The 21,878-nt window shown below is 36.7% G+C and overlaps 1 protein-coding gene across 6 annotated transcripts in view; it reads left to right on the top strand.

The window, feature by feature from the left end:
- The window catches only part of LOC118534503 (sodium channel protein type 3 subunit alpha), a 116,557-nt gene that overhangs the window by 35,262 nt on the left and 59,417 nt on the right, over nt 1-21,878 (top strand). For all 6 annotated transcript variants that reach the window (XM_036090435.2, XM_036090434.2, XM_036090439.2 and 3 more), the window contains 6 exons: nt 9,258-9,347; nt 13,541-13,669; nt 14,334-14,425; nt 15,266-15,538; nt 15,741-15,804; nt 21,517-21,658. In XM_036090435.2, coding sequence (XP_035946328.1) covers nt 9,258-9,347; nt 13,541-13,669; nt 14,334-14,425; nt 15,266-15,538; nt 15,741-15,804; nt 21,517-21,658 — 790 coding nt within the window. The remainder of the gene's footprint in view (nt 1-9,257; nt 9,348-13,540; nt 13,670-14,333; nt 14,426-15,265; nt 15,539-15,740; nt 15,805-21,516; nt 21,659-21,878) is intronic.

Genomic DNA, 21,878 nt, shown 5'->3' with positions numbered 1-21,878 from the left:
GTTAGCATAATACACCCTAGCTCCATCCACACCATTGCAAATGGCAAGATTTCTTTCTTTTGATGGCTGAGTAATATTCCAGTGTGTGTGTGTGTGTGTGTTTGTGTGTGTGTACCTACCAATCTTCTTTATCCATTCATCAGTTGACGGACATTTGGGTTCTTTCCATAATTTGGTTACTGTTGATAATGCTGCTATAAACATAGGGTGCATGTGCTCCTTTGAATCAGTTTTTTTTTTTTTCCTTTGGGTAAATACCTAGTAGGGCAACTACTGGGTCATAGGGTAGTTCCAGTTGTAACTTTTTGAGGAACCTCCATACTGTTTTCCAGAGTGGCTACCCCAGTTTGCATTCTCATCAAGAGTGTAAGAGGGTTCCCCTTTCTCCACATCCTCAACAACAACTGTTGTTTCCTGTGTTGTTAATTTTAGCCATTCTGACAGGTGTGAGGTGATATCTCATTGTAGTTGATTTGTTTTTCCTTGATGATGAGTGATGTCAAACATATTTTCATGTATCTGTTGGCCATCTGTATGTCTTCTTTGGAAAAGTCTATTCATATCTTCTGTCCATTTTTAATTGGATTATTTGTTTTTTAGGTGTTGAGTTTTGTAAGTTCTTTATACACTTTTTTCTTTGTGTTTGTTTTTTAAGTATGTTATGTTAGTCACCATACATCATTAGTTTTTGATATAGTATTCCATGATTCATTGTTTGCATATAACACCCAGTGCTCCATTCAGTACATGCCCTCTTTAATACCCATCACCAGGCTAACCCATCCACCCCCCCCTCCCCTCTAGAACCCTCAGTTTGTTTCTCAGAGTCCATAGTCTCTCATGGCTCATCTCCCTCTCCGATTTCCCCCCCTTCATTTTTCCCTTCCTACTATCTTCTTTTTTTTTTTTAACATATAATGTATTATTTGTTTCTGTGAGGTGTACCTCTTTACATTTTAGATACTAATCCTTTATTAGATATGTCATTTGCAAATAATCTCCCATTCTGTAGGTTGCCTTTTAGTTTTGTTGATTGTTTCCTTTGCTGTGCAAAAGCTTTTTGTTTTGATAAAGACCCAATAGTTTATTATTGCTTTTGTTTCCCTAGCTTCAGGAGACATTATCTAGTAAGAAGTTGCTATGGCTGATGTCAAGGAGATTACTGCCTGTGTTCTCCTCTAGATTGTAATGGTATCCTGTCTCACATTTAGGTCTTTAATCAAGAATGGGAATTTTATACAGATAGATTAAAAAAAGCCTTAGGGGGGCAGAGCAAGATGGCGGAGGAGTAGGAGACCTGGATTTCGTCTGGTCTCAGGAATTCAGCTGGATAGGGATCAAACCATTCTGAACACCTACAAACTCAACAGGAGATCGAAGAAAAGAATAGCAACAACTCTCTGAACAGAAAAGCAACCACTTTCTGGAAGGTAGGACGTGCAGAGAAGGGAATCCGAGGCGATATTTGGGAGGATGGACGGTGGAGGAAGGGGCCTCCGTCGGCTGCTTCTGGCAAGTGACAGAGCCGCGGAGCACAAAATCGGAACTTTTAGAAGTCTGCTCCACTGAGGGATGTCGCTCCGGTGGCTAAGCAGGGGGTGGAACCCTCACGGGACAGTGTGGTCTCAGGACCCTCGGGGTCACAGAAAGACCGGGGGTGCCTGAGTGCGGCAGAGGTCCCAGGTATCGGAGCAGGGAAGCCAGCTGCAGAGACGGAGCCAAGGAGTGGGCTCTCAGCTCGGGGTTGCCATAAACCGTGATCCACGGCACAGTCAGGCCACTGCTCTTCCAGCAGGGACCCAACAAGCGGCAGATCCGGGGAGACTCCCCTTCCTCCCCTGAGAGGAGCAGCACGGGAGCGCACCGCAGGGATCTGCTGGGTTTGGAGACTCCACACGGGGTCGGGTGCCAGAGATAGAAACGCTCGGTCACAGGCCGGGTGAGCACGGAGTGTGGCCAGACATCGGGGAGACGGGAGTGACTGACTGCTTTTCTCTAGGGGCGCACTGAGGAGTGGGGCCCCGAGTTCTTGGCTCCTCCAGGGCGGAGATTGGGAGGCTGCCATTTTCACTCTCAGCCTCCAAAGCTGTACGGAAAACTTGCAGGGAACAAAAGCTCCCGAGAGCAAACCCAAGCAGATTACTTAGCCAGGCCCGCAGCAAGGTCGGGGCAGTTCCCCCTCCGGCAAAGACATTTAGGAACCATGGCAACAGGCCCCTCCCCCAGAAGATCAGCAAGAACAGCCAGCCAAGACCAAGTTTACCCATCAATGAGAACGGCAGAACTCTAGCACTAGGGGAATACAGCACACAGAATTCATGGCTTTTTTCCCATGATTCTTTAGTCTTCCAAAGTTAATTTTTTTTTAACTTTTTTTTTTGAATTTTTCTTTTTCCCTTTTCAACCAACATCTTATCAATCCCTTTTTTAAAAAACATTTTTATTTTTCATTTTTAGAGTCATATTCCATCCCTTCATAGTAGTTACCCTTATTTTTGGCATATATATATAAGTTGTTCTCTCTTTAAAATTTTGAGATAGTTTCTTCTAACAGATCAAAATATACCCTAAATCTCTAGTGTATCATTTTGTTCTACTCTCCTGCCTGATCACATTCTCTCCCTTTTTTTTTTTAAATCCTCTTCTTTCTTTTTTCAAACAACTTCTTATCAATTCCTTTCATAAAATTTTTTATAATTTTCATCTTTACAGTCATATTCCATCCCTTCATCATATCAACCCTTATTTTTGTACATATATAAGTTTTTCTTTCTTTAAAACTTTGGGAGGCACTTTCTTCTAACAGACCAAAATACACCCAAAATCTAGTGTGTGGCACTAATCTATGCACCAGCCTGATTGTATTTGATCATATTCTGGTTTTTTTTCTCTTGTTCGTTTTTGCTTCTTTTTATCTTTTCCTTTTCCTTTTTTTTTTTTTTTCCTTCTTTTTTCTTTCTTTCCCTTTCTTTTCCCCCAGCTTCAGGTCTTTTCTGATTGTTTAGGGTATATTTTCTGGGGACGTTGTTACCCTATTAGCATTTTGTTCTCTCATTAATCTATTCTCCTCTGGACAAAATGACAAGAGGGAAAAAATCACCTCAACAAAAAGAACAAGAGGTAGTACTGACTGCCAGGGACCTACTCAATACGGACATTAGTATGATGTCGGATCTAGAGTTCAGAATCATCACTTTAAAGATACTAGCTGGGATTGAAAAAAGCATGGAAGTTATTAGAGAAACCCTTTCTGGAGAAATAAAAGAACTAAAATCTAACCAAGTCAAAATCAAAAAGGCTATTAATGAGGTGCAATCAAAAATGGGGGCGCTAACTGCTAGGATAAATGAGGCAGAAGAGAGAATCAGTGAGATAGAAGACCAAATGATGGAAAATAAAGAAGCTGAGAAAAAGAGAGATAAACAACTACTGGATCACGAGGGCAGAATTCGAGAGATAAGCAATACCATAAGACGAAACAACATTAGAATAATTGGGATCCCAGAAGAAGAAGAAAGAGAGAGAGGGGCAGAAGGTATATTGGAGCAAACTATAGCAGAGAACTTCCCAAATTTGGGGAAAGAAACAGGCATCAAAATCCAGGAAGCACAGAGGACCCCTCTCAAAATCAATAAAAATAGGTCAACACCCTGACATCTAATAGTAAAACTTACGAGTCTCAGAGACAAAGAGAAAATCCTGAAACAGCTTGGGAGAAGAGATATGTAACCTACAATGGTAGAAACATTACATTGGCAACAGACCTATCCACAGAGACCTGGCAGGCCAGAAAGGACTGGCATGATATATTCAGAGCACTAAATGAGAAAAATAGGCAGCCAAGAATACTATATCCAGCTAGGCTGTCATTGAAAATAGAAGGAGAGATAAAAAGCTTCCAGGACAAACAAAAACTAAAGGAATTTGCAAACACGAAACCAGCCCTACAAGAAATATTGAAAGGGGTCCTCTAAGCAAAGAGAGAGCCTAAAAGTAACATAGACCAGAAAGGAACACAGACAATATACAGTAACAGTCACCTTACAGGCAATACAATGGCACTAAATTCATGTCTTTCAATAGTTACCCTGAATGTAAATGGGCTAAATGCCCCAATCAAAAGACACTGGCTATCAGATTGGATTAAAAAACAAGACCCATCAATATGCTGTCTGCAAGAGACTCATTTTAGACCCACAGACACCTCCAGATTGAAAGTGAGGGGGTGGAAAACCATTTACCATGCTAATGGACACCAAAAGAAAGCTGGGGTGGCAATCCTTATATCAGACAAATTAGATTTTAAACCAAAGACTATAATAACAGATGAGGAAGGACACTATATCCTACTTAAAGGGTCTATCCAACAAGAAGATCTAACAATTGTAAATATCTATGAACCTAACATGGGAGCAGCCAATTATATAAGGCAATTAATAACAAAAGCAAAGAAACACATCGACAACAATACAATAATAGTGGGGGACTTTAACACCCCCCTTATTGAAATGGAGATCATCTAGGGAAAAGATCAACAAGGAAATAAAGACTTTAAATGACACACTGGACCAAACGGACTTCACAGACATATTCAGAACATTCCATCCCAAAGCAACGGAATACACATTCTTCTCTAGTGCCCATGGAACATTCTCCAGAATAGATCACATCCTAGGTCACAAATCAGGTCTCAACTGGTACCAAAAGATTGGGATCATTCCCTGCCTATTTTCAGACGACAGTGATTTGAAACTAGAACTCAATCACAAGAGGAAAGTCGGAAAGAACTCAAATACATGGAGGCTAAAGAGCATCCCACTAAAGAATGAATGGGTCAACCAGGAAATTAAAGAAGAATTAAAAAATTCATGGAAACAAATGAAAATGAAAACACAACTGTTCAAAATCTTTGGGATGCAGCAAAGGCAGTCCTAAGAGGAAAGTATATAGCAATACAAGCCTTTCTCAAGAAACAAGAAAGGTCTCAAGTACACAACCTAACCCTACAACTAAAGGAGCTGGAGAAAGAACAGCAAATAAAGCCTAAACCCAGCAGGAGAAGAGAAATAATAAAAATCAGAGCAGAAATCAATGAAATAGAAACCGAAAGAACAGTAGAACAGATCAACGAAACTAGGAGCTGGTTCTTTGAAAGAATTAACAAGATTGATAAACCCCTGGCCAGACTTATCAAAAAGAGAAGAGAAATGACCCAAATCAACAAAATCATGAATGAAAGAGGAGAGATCACAACCAACACCAAAGAAATACAAACAATTATAAGAACATATTATGAGCAACTATATGGCAGCAAATTAGATAACCTGGAAGAAATGGATGCATTCCTAGAGATGTATCAACTACCAAAACTGAACCAGGAAGAAACAGAAAACCTGAACAGACCTATAACCACTAAGGAAATTGAAGCAGTCATCAAAAATCTCCCAAGAAACAAAAGCCCAGGGCCAGATGGCTTCCCAGGGGAATTCTACCAAACATTTCAAGAAGAATTAATACCTATTCCTCTGAAACTGTTCCAAAAAATAGAAATGGAAGGAAAACTTCCAAACTTGTTTTATGAGGCCACCATTACCTTGATCCCAAAACCAAACAAAGACCCCAACAAAAAGGAGGATTACAGACCAATATCCTTGATGAACATGGATGCAAAAATTCTCACCAAAATACTAGCCAATAGGATCCAACAGTACATTAAAAGGATTATTCACCACGACAAAGTGGGATTTATCCCTGGGCTGCAAGTTTGGTTCAACATCTGCAAATCAATCAACGTGACACAATACATTAATAAAAGAAAGAACAAGAATCATATGATCTTTTCAATAGATGCAGAAAAAGCATTTGACAAAGTACAGCATTCTTTCTTGATCAAAACTCTTCAGAGTATAGGGATAGAGGGTACATACCTCAATATCATAAAAGCCATCTATGAAAAACCTACAGCGAATATCATTCTCAATGGGGAAAAACTGAGAGCTTTCCCCCTAAGGTCAGGAACGCAGCAGGGATGTCCACTATCACCACTGCTATTCAACATAGTATTAGAAGTCCTAGCCACAGCAATCAGACAACAAAAAGAAATCAAAGGCATCCAAATCGGCAAAGAAGAAGTCAAACTCTCACTCTTTGCAGATGATATGATACTTTATGTGGAAAACCCAAAAGACTCCACCCCAAAACTGCTAGAACTCATACAGGAATTCAGTAAAGTGGCAGGATATAAAATCAATGCACAAAAATCAGTGGCATTCCTATACACCAACAACAAGACAGAAGAAAGAGAAATTAAGGAGTTGATCCCATTTACAATTGCACCCAAAACCACAAGAGACCTAGGAATAAATCTAACCAAAGAGGCAAAGGATCTGTTTACTCAGAAAACTATAAAATACTCATGAAAGAAATTGAGGAAGACACAAAGAAATGGAAAAACATTCCATGCTCATGGATTGGAAGAACAAATATTGTGAAGATGTCAATGCTACCTAGAGCAATCTATACATTCAATGCAATCCCCATCAAAATACCATCCACTTTTTACAAAGAAATGGAACAAATAATCCTAAAATTTGTATGGAACCAGAAAAGACCCCAAATAGCCAGAGGAATGTTAGAAAAGCAAAGCTGGCGGCATCACAATTCCGGACTTCAAGCTCTATTACAAAGCTGTCATCATCAAGACAGTATGGTACTGGCACAAAAGCAGACACATAGATCAGTGGAACAGAATAGAGAGCCCAGAAATGGACCCTTAGCTCTATGATCAACTAATCTTTGACAAAGCAGGAAAGAATGTCCAATGGAAAAAAGTCTCTTCAACAAATGGTGTTGGGAAAATTGGACAGCCACATGGAGAAGAATGAAACTGGACCATTTCCTTACACCACACACAAAAATAGACTCAAAATGGTTGAAAGACCTAAATGTGAGACAGGAGTCCATCAAAATCCTAAGGAGAACACAGGCAGCAACTTCTTCGACCTTAGCTGCAGCAACTTCCTCCTAGAAACATCGCCAAAGGCAAGGGAAGCAAGGGCAAAAATGAACTATTAAGACTTCATCAAGATAAAAAGCTTTTGCACAGCAAAAGAAATAGTCAACAAAACCAAAAGACAACTGACAGAATGGGAGAAGATATTTGCAAATGACATATCAGATAAAGGGCTAGTATCCAAAATCTATAAAGAACTTATCAAACTCAACACCCAAAGAACAAATAATCCAATTAAGAAATGGGCAAAGACATGAACAGACATTTTTCCAAAGAAGACATCCAAATGGCCAACAGACACATGAAAAAGTGCTCAACATAATTCCGCATCAGGGAAATCCAAATCAAAACCTCAGTGAGATACCACCTCACACCAGTCAGAATGGCTAAAATTAACAAGTCAGGAAATGACAGATGTTGGCAAGGATGCGGAGAAAGGGGAACCCTCCTACGCTCTTGGTGGGAATGCAAGCTGGTGCAGCCACTCTGGAAAACAGTATGGAGGTTCCTCAAAAAGTTGAAAATAGAGCTGCCCTACGACCCAGCAATTGCACTACTGGGTATTTACCCCAAAGATACAAATGTAGTCATCCGAAGGGGTACGTGCATCCCAATGTTTATAGCAGCAATGTCCACAATAGCCAAACTGTGGAAAGAGCCAAGATGTCCATCGACAGATGAATGGATAAAGAAGAGGTGGTATATATATACAATGAAATATTATGCAGCCATCAAAAGGAATGAGATCTTGCCATTTGCAATGACGTGGATGGAACTGGAGGGTGTTATGCTGAACTAAATAAGTCAATCAGAGAAAGACGTGTATCATATGACCTCACTGATATGAGGAATTCTTAATCTCAGGAAACAAACTGAGGGTTGCTGGAGTGGGGGGTGGGGTGGGAGGGATGGGGTGGCTGGGTGATAGACACTGGGGAGGGTATGTGCTATGGTGAGCGCTGTGAATTGTGCAAGTCTGTTGAATCACAGATCTGTACCTCTGAAACAAATAATGCAATATATGTTAAGAAAAAAAGAAAAAAGAAGATAGCAGGAGGGGAAGAATGAAGGGGGCAAATCGGAGGGGGAGATGAACCATTAGAGACGATGGACTCTGAAAAGCAAACTGAGGGTTCTAGAGGGGAGGGGGGTGGGAGGATGGGTTAGCCTGGTGATGGGTATTAAAGAGGGCACTTTCTGCATGGAGCACTGGGTGTTATGCACAATGAATCATGGAACACTACATCAAAAACTTATGATGTAATGTATGGTGATTAACATAACAATAAAAAATTTTTTTAAAAGCCTTATAAAAACTAAAAGAGAGAAAAAAGACTGGTTAACCTAGAGTTACAGCAAATAGCACTGAACTTTTTGAGGTTCATTTGAATTCTTTTCATTCTATGGTTTGATATTAGCAAACATTTATATTTTTAAATAAAAGATTCACCCCAAAATAATCATAATCTTCCTTAGAATGAAGTCTGATTGAGATCCTAAGAGAACTTAATTACGGCAAATTCTCAGGAAGTTTACAAAATAGCATTTATATGTTAGGTATGGTGTGGACTAGGTACAGAAGGATATCTAGATGGCCCACTAAGTTCCCCCACAGTCTAAAGTAAAAATAAAAAGTTAGAAAACAATATTAACTTATCAGCAAAAAATTCTCTCTCCCTTTACTCTTCTTTTATCAACACTAAAAGAATGAGTCACATCACAATAAGACTATTAAGAGTACCTAATTACAGTAGAATTCTCAGTCAATGTAATCCTTAAATATACTGGGGTATACATTCTCAGGGTTTTTAAATTGTATTCATTAACGTTTTGTCAGCCAATGCTGATTTTAAATCATATCTGAAGTACAACTTCAGATATAATTACATTTATATTTTTTACAATTTACACTTATATTGTGAACTTACTAAAGAATGGTCATTTCCCCTTGCAGTGTTATTTCACATAACTGATTGGAATGCAAAATTCCCACTGCTTAAAATAGAGATCCCTTTCCATTAAATTCAGTTCTGTGGAATTTTACATTTCATGTAAAATGAAAAGAGCAGACCAAGAACATATGACAGGCTTTGAAGTTTCTTATTACTTTTGCCATTGTTTTAAAACAAATAAGTAAGACAAATTTCACAGGTAACGTTGATGATTTTTTTTTTTTTTTTTTGGCATTGGATTGTTTGTAAGGCCATGATAATATACTAGCATTTATTCCTTAACTATAATCTACTTTATTCAGCATGCTTATCATGTGCACTATTTTGACCAACTGCGTATTTATGACCTTGAGTAACCCTCCAGACTGGACGAAGAATGTAGAGTAAGTAGGAATGACTTCTTTGAATGAGAAATGCACACTCAAATTCTCTAGCAATCGCCTTATGGTTATGGTCTGACAAGTTTTATACTTTTTGGAGTCAGGCTAAAAACTTCTAAGAAAAAGTTATTTCCATAACATGAAAGAAGATAAGGGAAGTTCTTTGGGGGAGTTTCTCTTCTATGAGGTAAGTATTCTTTCCAACAAATTCATGATAGTATCTGTTTAAGAAAGGTTATAAATAGTATATACACTAGCTGGTAAACTAAACCAATCATGTAGCATAAAAGTTAAGATTCAATCATAGTTATGCATTTTAGATAAAAAAAAAAACAATGACCATTTTGTGCACCTGGGTGCCTTAGTTGGTTAAGCACCTGGCTCTTAATTTCGTCTCAGGTCATGATCTCAGAGAGCCTATGCTCTGAGCTCAGCAAGAAGTCTGCTTGAGGATTCTCTCTCTCTCAAATAAATAAATAAATCTTAAAAAAAAAACAAAAAAACAATGACCATTTGAGTAATGTGATGAATAAAATTATTTTATTCTAGTATATTACCATTATTGTTATATTCTCATAAAACAGATTTAGGTGTTTAGCACAATATTATTATATTAGGTATTTTGGTTATATGTTATATCATTATATTCAGGAAAACACATTTAGGTGTTTAAATAACTTAGATATTTAGCTATATTTAGATATGTAGTTTATTTAGACACAGCATGTGTGCTAAAACACAACAGATGTGTTCCATAAAAGAAATAAAACCTCTCTACAAAATCATAGCTCAAAAAATAACAGGGCTTAAGGGGAAAACATGATTAAGAGCAGATCACTCAAAACTTATGAAACTTTGTAATCAGAACACTAATAAAAACCGTAACAATCCCAATAAAAAGATACTGGCCTAGTTAAAGCTCTACAGACATTTGTGCCTAAAATCACAGCCAGAGACTCCTTTGGAGTCTCAGACTCCTGGCCTTGCTTGTCCTTTCTCGCTTAAGATGAAGACCTGGGGACATTTCTATCATTCATCAAAATAATACACTTATTTATTATTTTAATACAAAGGAAACGGTCTAAGCACAATAGTTCTTGGGCATGTTAAACTAGCTCCTGCTTCCACTAAAAAAGGCTCTTATATGTCAATTCTCTTCATTATCACTAAGGTCTTCCTTTAACGCTAAGAATGTTTTATTTAAGCGTGAGGAAAAAGATGCCACTAATTGATTCAAAACATTAATGTTCTGGGGAAATTTTTGCATTAAGTAACATAATTTCTGCATTATAACAACACTATTCCTTAAGTTATCAGTCACATATGAGGTTATTCATGACAAAGAAACATTATTTAGTGAAACAGAAGGTGTTTAAGTTATGTAAGCTATTTATGTATTGTATAATACAATGATAAGGTTTACTGAAAAAAAAAGTTTCTAGTATGTTCTTTTTGTCATATTTTTTAAAAGTAATATCCAATAGGAGATAAGTTATGACAAATATTGCCACTTCTATTTCTGTTTTTATAGGCTTCTATGAGGATTTAATGCACTATCCTAAGCCATCATTTGTCAGTTTAACACATTAAAGATTTTTTTTTTATAGTAGCTGGGAAATGCTCCTTAGAAATCATTTTAGTAGAGAATCTAGTTCTTATGTTGAGGCAAGCAATTTAACAGAATTCTTAGTTATCATTTATGATTTGTGGATTAACAAATGGACATATAAAACCATTCTATATTTACTCTTCCTAGAAGAAATTACTGCAGCATTTAACCATATACAAATATCATTTGTATAACACTATTAAAAGATAGGTAAAGAGGACGTTTGCATATTATTACTTGAATATGCAGGTCTCTCTCCTTTCTTAGAGATAGAGAGAGAGAGAGAGTTGGGGGGGTGGGCAAAGAAGAGAGAATCTTAAGCAGGCTCCACATCCAGCACAGAGCCCAACGTGGGGCTTAATCTCACGATACTGAGATCATGGCCTGAGCCGAAATCAAGACTTGGATGCTTAACTGAGCCACCCAGGCCCCCCCAGCAGGTCTCTCTTTTTAAAGTCATTTTTAGAGATAACTACATCCATTATGAAAATGTTCTTACCCCTACAAAAGGTTTTTGACTTCATTCAGTGGGAAAACTTTGCACAGGTTTCCCGATCATTTATCAGGATCATTTATCACTTGACAGCAAAGTGGCAGGAAAACAAGCAAAATTAGTGGTTACAGCCAACAACCCAAACCAAATAAACAAGAGTGCAAAGAAAAAAGAATTCAGTTCTGACATGAAAACAGGTCATTGATAGCATAAACGGTCTTGGTACAAAGAGGTGATATGCACAGAATAGGCTGAGGACCATATGGTATAGTGAGGGTCATATTATGAAAGGCAGGCAGATCTATAGACATCATAATTACAGGAAAAAAAACCTGGGTGACATGGACAGAATCAAAAGTATGATTAGGGGCCTAGTGGGGCAGAGCTAAGAAAGATCAAGTTCCCCTTGATTCTCACTTACCTGTTCAATCTAGTTTGCTAATAGGCACTTCTGAACACCTGTCCTGGGCAAAGCTCTGTCTCACATGTTAAGCTCCAGGACACTCTTCCTTGGATAGCTATCAACAAAAACAGGGATAGGAGCAGGGACTTTAATCTTAGATAACTCAGAATTGCCTAAGCATAGACCATAGGGAATTAACCATTAATGTGATAAATAAAACGTACATTGAGCTGTCTCTTACGGCTTTTCACAAGGTAGTTAGCTCCGAACAGAAATGTCATGGTGATTATGTGTAATGTGCAAACGTCCACACTAAAACACAAGTAAATATAAGCTTGGCATTGTAAATTATATCTTTTCCTAAAGAGGTCAGCTACTTCATAATAAGTAAAGATAGCAATTATATTTCTCAAAAAATCAACTGAATTATTTTAAAAAGGAGGAGGAATGTTCTTAGGAAAACTTCACTTGATCTTAGCCAAAAGGCCGAGAACTTGATGTGAAGATTGCTGCATAGATTTTCTTATTTCTTTGTTCCCTCATATGAGAGAAATTTCTGCAGAAAACAATGCAGAAATAACTCTCCTAACTTTATTCACATATAAAATACTAGTAGGTGGGAAATATAATTAATTTTAATACGAGTAAATCAAATCTTTGTGGCCTGGGTGAAATAATCTGAAGGATAATCTTAAATTGCACTTTTTAAAAGAACACAATGTTGAAAAACAAGTACTCTTTCTCAACTATTTTTGGAAGAAACAGAAATAATATTGTCAAGACTCAAAGGAGAGAGGGCTAGAAATGCACTAGATATCAAAAAGTAAATGGAAAAGCTTCTCACCATTTTGGAGGTTGAAACTTGAATGTAAGCATGTTTAAATGATTTGGCTCAATTGTACAGAAATGGTAGCTGATGCAGGTAAGAATCAGAAATTTGGTTTCGCTCTGAGTTTTGGTAATTGTGTGAATGCACACACATAAAATACTAATAAATTATAATTTTTTGTGTGTAGATATATATGAGATAAGCAGTTTTAAAACTCTATGCCTGACTCTTAAAGATAAAAAGGGGAAGCATATTTTCTAGATTACACATGGGAAATATTCCTAAAAATAATTCTAATCATTAATAAATTTGAATGAAATATTTTATTATAAATAAATAAATCCAAGAAATTTTACCTCTAGAGCTATATTGTCTAATAAGGGAGACACTAGCCACATGTGAAACCTGAAATTTGGTTAGTCTTAGTTGTTGAAATAATATTTTTGATACATTGGTTTAAATAAAATATAATGTGAAAATTAAATTAACTTGTTTTTCATTTTTTATTTGGCTACTGAAAATTTGAAAACTGCATATTTAGCTTGGATTATATTTTAATCAAACAGTGTTGCTCTAGAGGGTCAAGCTTGATCATTATCCATAAAACACATGAAACTATTACTCTAAAGTCTAAATAGTTAAACAAGATCAGATTCTTTGGGGAAGATACTATCTTTTCAGTTTAACCCTTTATTTAGGCTTATAAGATTAATTAGACTAGTCAAGTCTTTGTAAATGGAAATATGAAATAAGATTTTAGCAAATTAAAAAACCACAGAAGGATAAGATTTGCCATATATGAAACTATGTATATTAACAGCTCAAACGAAAATGTTAATTTTTATTTGGATGCTTTTCCTAGGTACACATTCACTGGAATCTACACCTTTGAGTCACTTATAAAAATCTTGGCAAGAGGGTTTTGCTTAGAAGATTTTACATTCCTTCGTGATCCATGGAACTGGCTGGATTTCAGTGTCATTGTGATGGCGTGAGTATTTTTGAAAAGTTGTTAAGCTCAAAGGAATGAAAATAGTTGTAGCACAAACCAGGTGGTTGTGACATATTTTAAATGCAGAGTTTGCTTATTAGCCAAATTAACCATATGCCTCATATATTTTGAGAATACACATTAGAATACATATAGTAAGGTAAATCTATCTGGTAAGTGAGCGCTAAACCATTACTCTCATGTCATATAGCCTTCCATTTCATCAAAATGAAGTTATTCATTGAGCATAATACCTCCAACTGTACTTTGATTTCTTACAAACTTGTTCATATTAGTGAAAATTACATTGAAATAAGGCAACAAAATTTTATTCCTTAAAAGCAGTTTTCAACATATGGCATCCTGAGGTCTGTAGCAATTCCATTTGTTAAACTCAAGGGGCTCTATACGCCAAACCCAACTTTCATTCTTTATTTAGTATAAACTTTGCCAAAACTATCAGTAACTCTGATTTAATTCTACAGGTATGTAACAGAATTTGTAAGCCTAGGCAATGTTTCAGCCCTTCGAATTTTCAGAGTCTTGAGAGCTCTGAAAACTATTTCTGTAATTCCAGGTAAGAAACTGGTGTAAGATGATAGGCTCCTTGTATCTCCAACTTTTCTTGTGTATTATTGTGTTGTGTGTGAACTCCCTATTACAGATACGTGACAGAGTTTGTGGACCTGGGCAATGTCTCAGCGCTGAGAACATTCAGAGTTCTCCGAGCACTGAAAACAATTTCAGTCATTCCAGGTGAGAGCTAGGTTAAACACTGGGGCTGAATTTAAATACACTGTAATAATATTTAGGTTGAAATCACACTTAGGTCATTAGACTTGTTGTTTATTATTCTTGTTTGTCAACTTCAAGAATGCCAAATGATGTTTCAAAGCAGTTCAGTTCCTAAAAGTTTAGAAATTACATGCTTATTTATAAAGTTAGCCTTTGAGTTTAACAGAGAATTGCATGAGTTGTCTATAAAAATACTAGTTTTGTGCACGTGTGTGCACTCTCTCTCTCATGCTTTCTCTCTCTTTTTGCATTTATGATATAAAGTCTTCTCTTTTACAATCTGGAAAAAGCTTTACTACCATGCCTTTACTAACTTACTTGGGTTTCCCATTCACTGCAGATCTATTATGAAAATAGATCTCCTTTTATAAAGGAGAAAAGATTATTCTTGAACAGCATGGCATAGGATATTTAATATTTTAAAATTCTTTTCTCCTCTGAATTATTGCTACTTAGAGGCTGGTGTAAAGAATGGGTTGGAGGGAGATGCCTCATGAAACACAATCTGAAATGAAAAATAACTGCAAGTTCTTCTTTAGATGTTCATGACAACACATAAAACCACACACAAAAAAAGCTTCCTGCCTAGATATTTACACTTTCATTTTAAACCTCCAGAAAGCATACTATTCATAAATAAAATCTGCTTTTCATCCATTTCCCAAACCATCTGGCTATCCATAAAGCTTTGTGTCTAAATAGCCAGGCAACCATTTATGGGAAAAGAGAATGTGTGTGACTAAGAAGACATTACGGATTATGACACTCTTCCTTGGATGACCTATTGCTGTCTCTCCTCAGGTTTAAAGACCATTGTAGGGGCCCTAATCCAGTCCGTGAAGAAGCTTTCTGATGTCATGATCTTGACTGTGTTCTGTCTGAGCGTGTTTGCTCTAATTGGTCTGCAGCTGTTCATGGGCAACCTGCGGAATAAATGCTTGCAATGGCCCCCAAGCGATTCTGCTTTTGAAACCAACACCACATCCTACTTTAATGGCACAATGGATTCAAATGGGATATTTGTTAATGTAACAATGAGTACATTTAACTGGAAGGATTATATTGAAGATGACAGTAAGAAATATTGCTACATTGTTAACCTTAGTGTTGCTGAATTTTCAACTATAAATAGTTGAGGCTGTGGGCTTGAAACCATTTTTGTAAATATACCTCATTGTGTCCACTTTGGAAATAACTGAGACAGTCAAACTCTCATTTATTCCCAATGTCAGTAGGATAGATATGAAATGAAATAGTTTATTCTTTATATTAACAGGTCACTTTTATGTTTTGGATGGACAAAAGGACCCTCTACTCTGTGGAAATGGCTCAGATGCAGGGTAAGAAACACAATTTTAAAAAATCTAGAACAGTTTGGGAAAAAGCAGATAGGAAAAAAATACAAGGGTATTCTTACATGTATATAATAGTGATGCTACCTACCTAGTAAGTACCTTCTCTGTGTTAGAGGACTGTTATCACTTCTAAACTCATGGTCATTAAAATCACCCCTCTGGGTGAAGACCTTTTCTCCAGAATTCCATAGTTAAGATATACCTGATTATAACCCCCAAGCGTGAAGACCCATAGTCTGTCTTTTTTGTAAACCCATCAGAGCTGTTTAATAAATACAGGGAACATTTTGATTGACGGGGGTATGTGTTGATGTGATAAGTTTTGCTGTGGCTGGAAAAGATCCAGAATATAACATGATCTTCAGCAGTTGGGAAACTGCTTTGAGAGAGTTAGGTATTCTTGAAATAACATGAAAACCCAGTGTGCAAAAGAGTCAAGGGACAGATATATGTCAAAGGCATGTCTAGGTCTACATGCCTAATACTTCTTTTTGGTCACATGCTACAATAAGAGACACTTTAATATCTTAGTCATCCTGCTGGTCACTCATACTTAACATATTTTCCCAAGAGTATTTTAAATTAATTTTAGGTCAGGGTGTAGAGTAATTTTTTAGAAGCCAAGGATGGCAACAGTTAGTGACTCTTAAACCACAGAATTTACACAGAAGTATTTTGAGTCATCCTAGAAAATGGGAAATTCATGTGGCCATAAAAATCTAGTATTATTGAAAATGTGTAACAGTCTGGATATGGTGTTTGGGGTATTATTTTCCTGATATTTTTCCTAACCTTTGTTAGGAGAATGTAGTGAATAAGAGCATGAATTCTAGAGTTCATATGTATCTGGATTCAAACCCTAACTCCACCATTTACAAACTCTGACTTTGGAAAAGTGTTCTAAGCTCTCTGTATCTGATTTTATTTATTTCTAAAATGTGGAGAGTAATATTGTCTCTTAGGGTTGTTTTAGTGATTAATTACTTAATACACATAAAGCCCTTGATTTAGCACCTGGTCCATCATAAGTGTTTATTGCATTTTAGGTATTATTTTTATTATTATGATTAATGTAAAGGCCTAGATAAAATTTTGGATAAGGCTGGATGATGAATACTTTATCACTATTAAACCATAAGAATCACTTCTCTTTATTGAGTACTTAGTATGGGTTAGGTGATTTACATGGTAAAATTGATAGCCACTCTTGTTAAATATCAAATAAAATTCTAAAGAAACTACCTAACTTCAAGACTTCCTAAGAGAATACAGTAATGAAGACAGTATGGTACTGGGGAAGGAATAGATAAATAGTATCAATGAAACAGAACAGACACCCCCCCCCAAAAAAATAGACCTACACAAATGTAATCAACTAATTTTTGACAGAGGAAAATTCAATTCAATGGCGACAGGAAAGTTTTTTGAACAAATCGGGCTGAAGCAATTGGAAATCCATATGCAAAGAAATGAACCTAGATACAGATCTCACGCCTTACACAAGAACTAACTCAAAATCGTGGCTGGGTGATAGACATTGGGGAGGGTATGTGCCATGGTGAGCGCTGTGAATTGTGTAAGACTGCTGAATCACAGACCTGTACCTCTGAAACAAATAATACATTATATGTTTAAAAAAAAAGAAGAAGAAGAAGAAGATAGCAGGAGGGGAAGAACGAAGGGGGGGAAATCGGAGGGGGAGACGAACCATGAGAGACTATGGACTCTGAGAAACAAACTGAGGGTTCTAGAGGGGAGGGGGGGTGGAGGGATGGGTTAGCCTGGTGATGGGTATTAAAGAGGGCACGTTCTGCATGGAGCACTGGGTGTTATACACAAACAACGAATCGTGGAACACTACATCAAAAACTAATGATGTAATGTACGGTGATTAACATAACATAATAAAAATAAATAAATAAATAAATAAAAACCACCAGAAAAAAAAAAATCAACCATAGACCTAAATGTAAAATACAAAACCATAAAACTTCTTTAAGAAAGCAGAGAATATAATTTACATGACCTCAGATTTAGTGATAAGTTTTAAACACCAATAACCCAATCCAGGAAATAAAAAATCTTAATTAAAATTAAAAACTTCTGCTTTGCAGTGACACTATAAAGGGAATGAAAAAATAGGCTTATTTTTTAGGCTTAATTGGGAGAAAATGTTTGCAAAATATTTATCTGAAAAGGAGACTTGTAACCAAACTACACAAAGCACTCTTAAAACTCAACAAAAAGAAAACAAATAGCTCAATTTAAAAATAGGCAAAAATCTGGACACCCTACAAAAGAATATATACAGATGGCTAATAAGGATATATAAAGATGCTAAACATCATTTGTCATTAGGGAATTGAAAATTAAAACAGCAATGAGTTACTACTATATACCTATTAGAATGGCTAAAATCCAAAAAAACTGGTAATACCAACTGCTGGTGAGGATGCAGAACAACAGGAATTCTCATTCATTGCTGGAGGGAATGCAAAATAGTGCAACAATTTTGTAAGACAATTTGGCAGTTTCTTACAAAATAAACACAGTCTAACCATATGATCAAGCAATTTTCCTACTAGATATTTGGCCAATTAACTTGAACATGCATGTGAGTATTTATAACAGTTGTATTCATAATCACAAGAAACTGGAAACAACGAAGATGTCCCACAAAAGGTGAATGGATAACTGTGATGTATTCATCCAGTGAATGGATATTATTCAGTGATAAAAAGAAAATGAGGGACACATGGGTGGCTCAGTTGGTTAAGCATCTGCCTTCGGCTCAGGTCATGATCCCGGGGTCCTGGGATCAAGTCCCACATCGGGCTCCCTGCTCGGCAGGGAGCCTGCTTCTCCCTCTGCCTGCCACTCCCCATGCTTGTGCTCTCTTTCTCTGACAAATAAATAAATAAAATCTTTTTTAAAAAAAGAAAGAAAATGAGCTATCAAGCACAAAAAGACATTGATGAACCTTAAATACATATTAATACATGAAAAGAAGCCCATCTGAAAAACCTATATTTGTCTGATTCGAATTACATGACATTCTGAAAAAGATAAACAATAGAAATGATAAAAAAAAAAATCGGTGTTTTTCAAGGGTTCAAGGTAGGGGGTTGACTGGGTGACGCATGGGGGATTCTTTAGAGCGGAAAATCTTCTGTATGATTCTGTAATGGTGAGCATTAAGCATTTGTCAAAACTCATAGAACTTAACAGCACAAAGAGTTAAGTGTATGCAAATAAAAAGAAGCATTTGTATGGTTGGGGTATCCCCGGCTGAAAAACAGAATGTAACAAAGGGATACAAATATATTTATAATGTATAAAATAACCTCACTGAAAGAGTAGGAGAATAAGTGTTGATCTAAACAACTTTGGAAGTGGAGTGTGTAAGGCAAAGGCAAAAAAAAAAAAAAACTGTACTCTAGTTGATAAAGTTGTTTCCCATGCTAGTATGGATTAGCAATCCTGAAACAACTATCCATGTATACTAGTATTGAACAATTAAGCATATAGATAGTAGATGATAGAAGCCAGCCACTTTTGGAATGAGAAGTTATAGATACGCAAAGGTAGGAGTCTAGAATGATATCATGAGGTGATGAAATAGGGTTGGAGACAGTATGACCTCCTGTTTAGCTTAATAGAGGAACAGATGTTTACATATACATATACACATATGTGTTATTAGAAGCCAGATCTGGGTGCTATGTTTATTGCTAAGGCAGTGTCATTGCTTCTAGGTCCTCAGTCGACAAAGCAAGGAGATATATGTGTATACACACACACACACACACACACACACAAACACACACACACTTGTCCTGGGTTCTAATACTGTTCTCCAGTAAAAGAACAAGGACTTCTTGGAGAAATCGCCGATTCTAGAGCAGGAAATATAAAAGATGAGTCTGAAGCATCTTGTAGTGCCACAAAGTAAGAAAGTGCTAAAAAACAAACAAAAACAGAACACACAGAACCATAGGGTTACATCAAAGAGATACAGGAGTCAATGGAAAAGCTCCCAATGGCTAAAACTGGAACAATTTAAGCAACAAAATAAATAAAACAATTAAATTAGAATTCAAAGTATGAAATGAATATCATGAGTACCTACTCATATAAAGAAATAATTGAAAAGGAAATAGATAAATAAATAAATGAGATCTAACAGACAAATCCCCCATGCAAAAGAATTCCAAATAATCTCTGTAAATGCTCTACTCTTAAGAAGGTGGATCCTAATGTGTGGGCTGCACATAGTGACTTTTATCCAAAGAATGCAGTATGGGAAAAAAAAAGAAAGAGTAAATGTACAGTGGAGAAACCTGACAAACATTACCTCCAATCAGGTGACAAAAGTTAGTATCAACAGTGATAAGTCATATTGATCATATGTACCCTTGATATGATGTGACAATAAGGGTATTTTACCTCCCCAAAAATCCATCCCCAATCTAATCATGAGAAAAATGTCAGACAAATTCCAATTGAAAGACATTCTTCAAAATACCTGAAAGTATTCCTAGAACTATCAAGATAATCAAAAACAAGGAAAGTCTAAGAAACTTTATCAGGAGGATCCTAAAGTGACATGGTGACTAAATGTAATATAGTATCCTGAATGGGATCCTGAAACATAAAAAGGATATTAGGAGTTGCTGGAGTGGTAGGAGGGATGGGGTGGCTGGGTGATAGATACTGGGGAGGGTATGTGCTATGGTGAGAGCTGTGAATTATGGAAGACTGTTGAATCACAGACCTGTACCTCTGAAACAAATAATACATTATATGTTAAAGAAAAGAAGAAGAAAGTAGGAAGGGAAAAATGAACAGGGGGAATTGGAGGGGGAAACGAACCATGAGAGACTACAGACTGAGAAACAAAGGGTTCTAGAGGGGAGGGGATTGGGGGAATGGGTTAGCCTGGTGATGAGTATTAAAGAGAGCACGTATTGAATGGAGCACTGGGTGTTATAGGCAAACAATGAATCATGGAAAACTACATCAAAAACTAATGATGTAATGTATGGTGATTAACATAACATGATAAAATTTAAAAAAAAAGAACAATTGAAGAACATGAAAAAAAGGATATTAGGGAAAAACTGAGGAAATCTGAATGAAGTATGGACTTTGGTTAATAATAATGTATCAATATTGATTGAAATGTACCATACTAACATATTAACAATAGAGGAAAGTGAGCATGGAAACAGGGCATTTATTCTGGGCCCTCTTTGTAATTTTTCTGTAAATCTCAAATATTCTAAAATATAAGCTTTATTTTATAAAGTTCTACAGAAGCGCCTACTGAAGTAGCTCATTAAGTGGTTCCCTACCCTTTGTTTTCTGGCCTTTCATTTTTAATTATTGATCCTTGCCACTTTGTAAAGAGCAAGACACTGATGAAGTCAGAGGCAAAAGTGTGTGGTTGCTGCCTCTTTGCCATTCTAAATGTCTGCAAATCTGACTCCTTGCATCCCAGTTTTCTATTGGTTTTCCTAATAAATTTCATCTAATAACAGTATCACTGTAAGCAATTACCTAAAGTGCTCTGGAAATGAAGGCAAGAAAATCCATCATAGACAACAACCCTGGGTTTTGAGAATTCCTAGAAATCAACATCAATTGAAATGGCAACAATTGCCAACCTGACGCTAGCACCATTTCTCTCTCTTATAGCCAGTGTCCAGAAGGATACATCTGTGTGAAGGCTGGCCGAAACCCCAACTATGGATACACAAGCTTTGATACCTTTAGTTGGGCTTTCTTGTCTCTATTTCGACTCATGACTCAAGACTACTGGGAGAACCTTTACCAGCTGGTAAGTGTCTTAATCCATTAGGGCTGCTACAACAATATACCACAGCCCGGATAGCTTATAAATTACAGAAGTGGATGGCTTATAGTTCTGGAGACTGGGAAGTTTAAGATCAAGATGCCAGCATGGCTTCATCCTGGCAAAAGCCCCTTATTGGTTCATAAGCTGACATTTTCTTGCTGTGTCATCATCTGCATAGAAGGGGCTAGGGATCTCTCTGGAG

This window comes from Halichoerus grypus, chromosome 4 (assembly GCF_964656455.1).
Source record: "Halichoerus grypus chromosome 4, mHalGry1.hap1.1, whole genome shotgun sequence".
Classification (NCBI taxonomy): Eukaryota; Metazoa; Chordata; class Mammalia; order Carnivora; family Phocidae; genus Halichoerus; species Halichoerus grypus.
The sequence above is the reverse complement of the archived record's forward strand: the minus strand, read 5'-3'. Positions and strand labels throughout refer to the sequence as shown.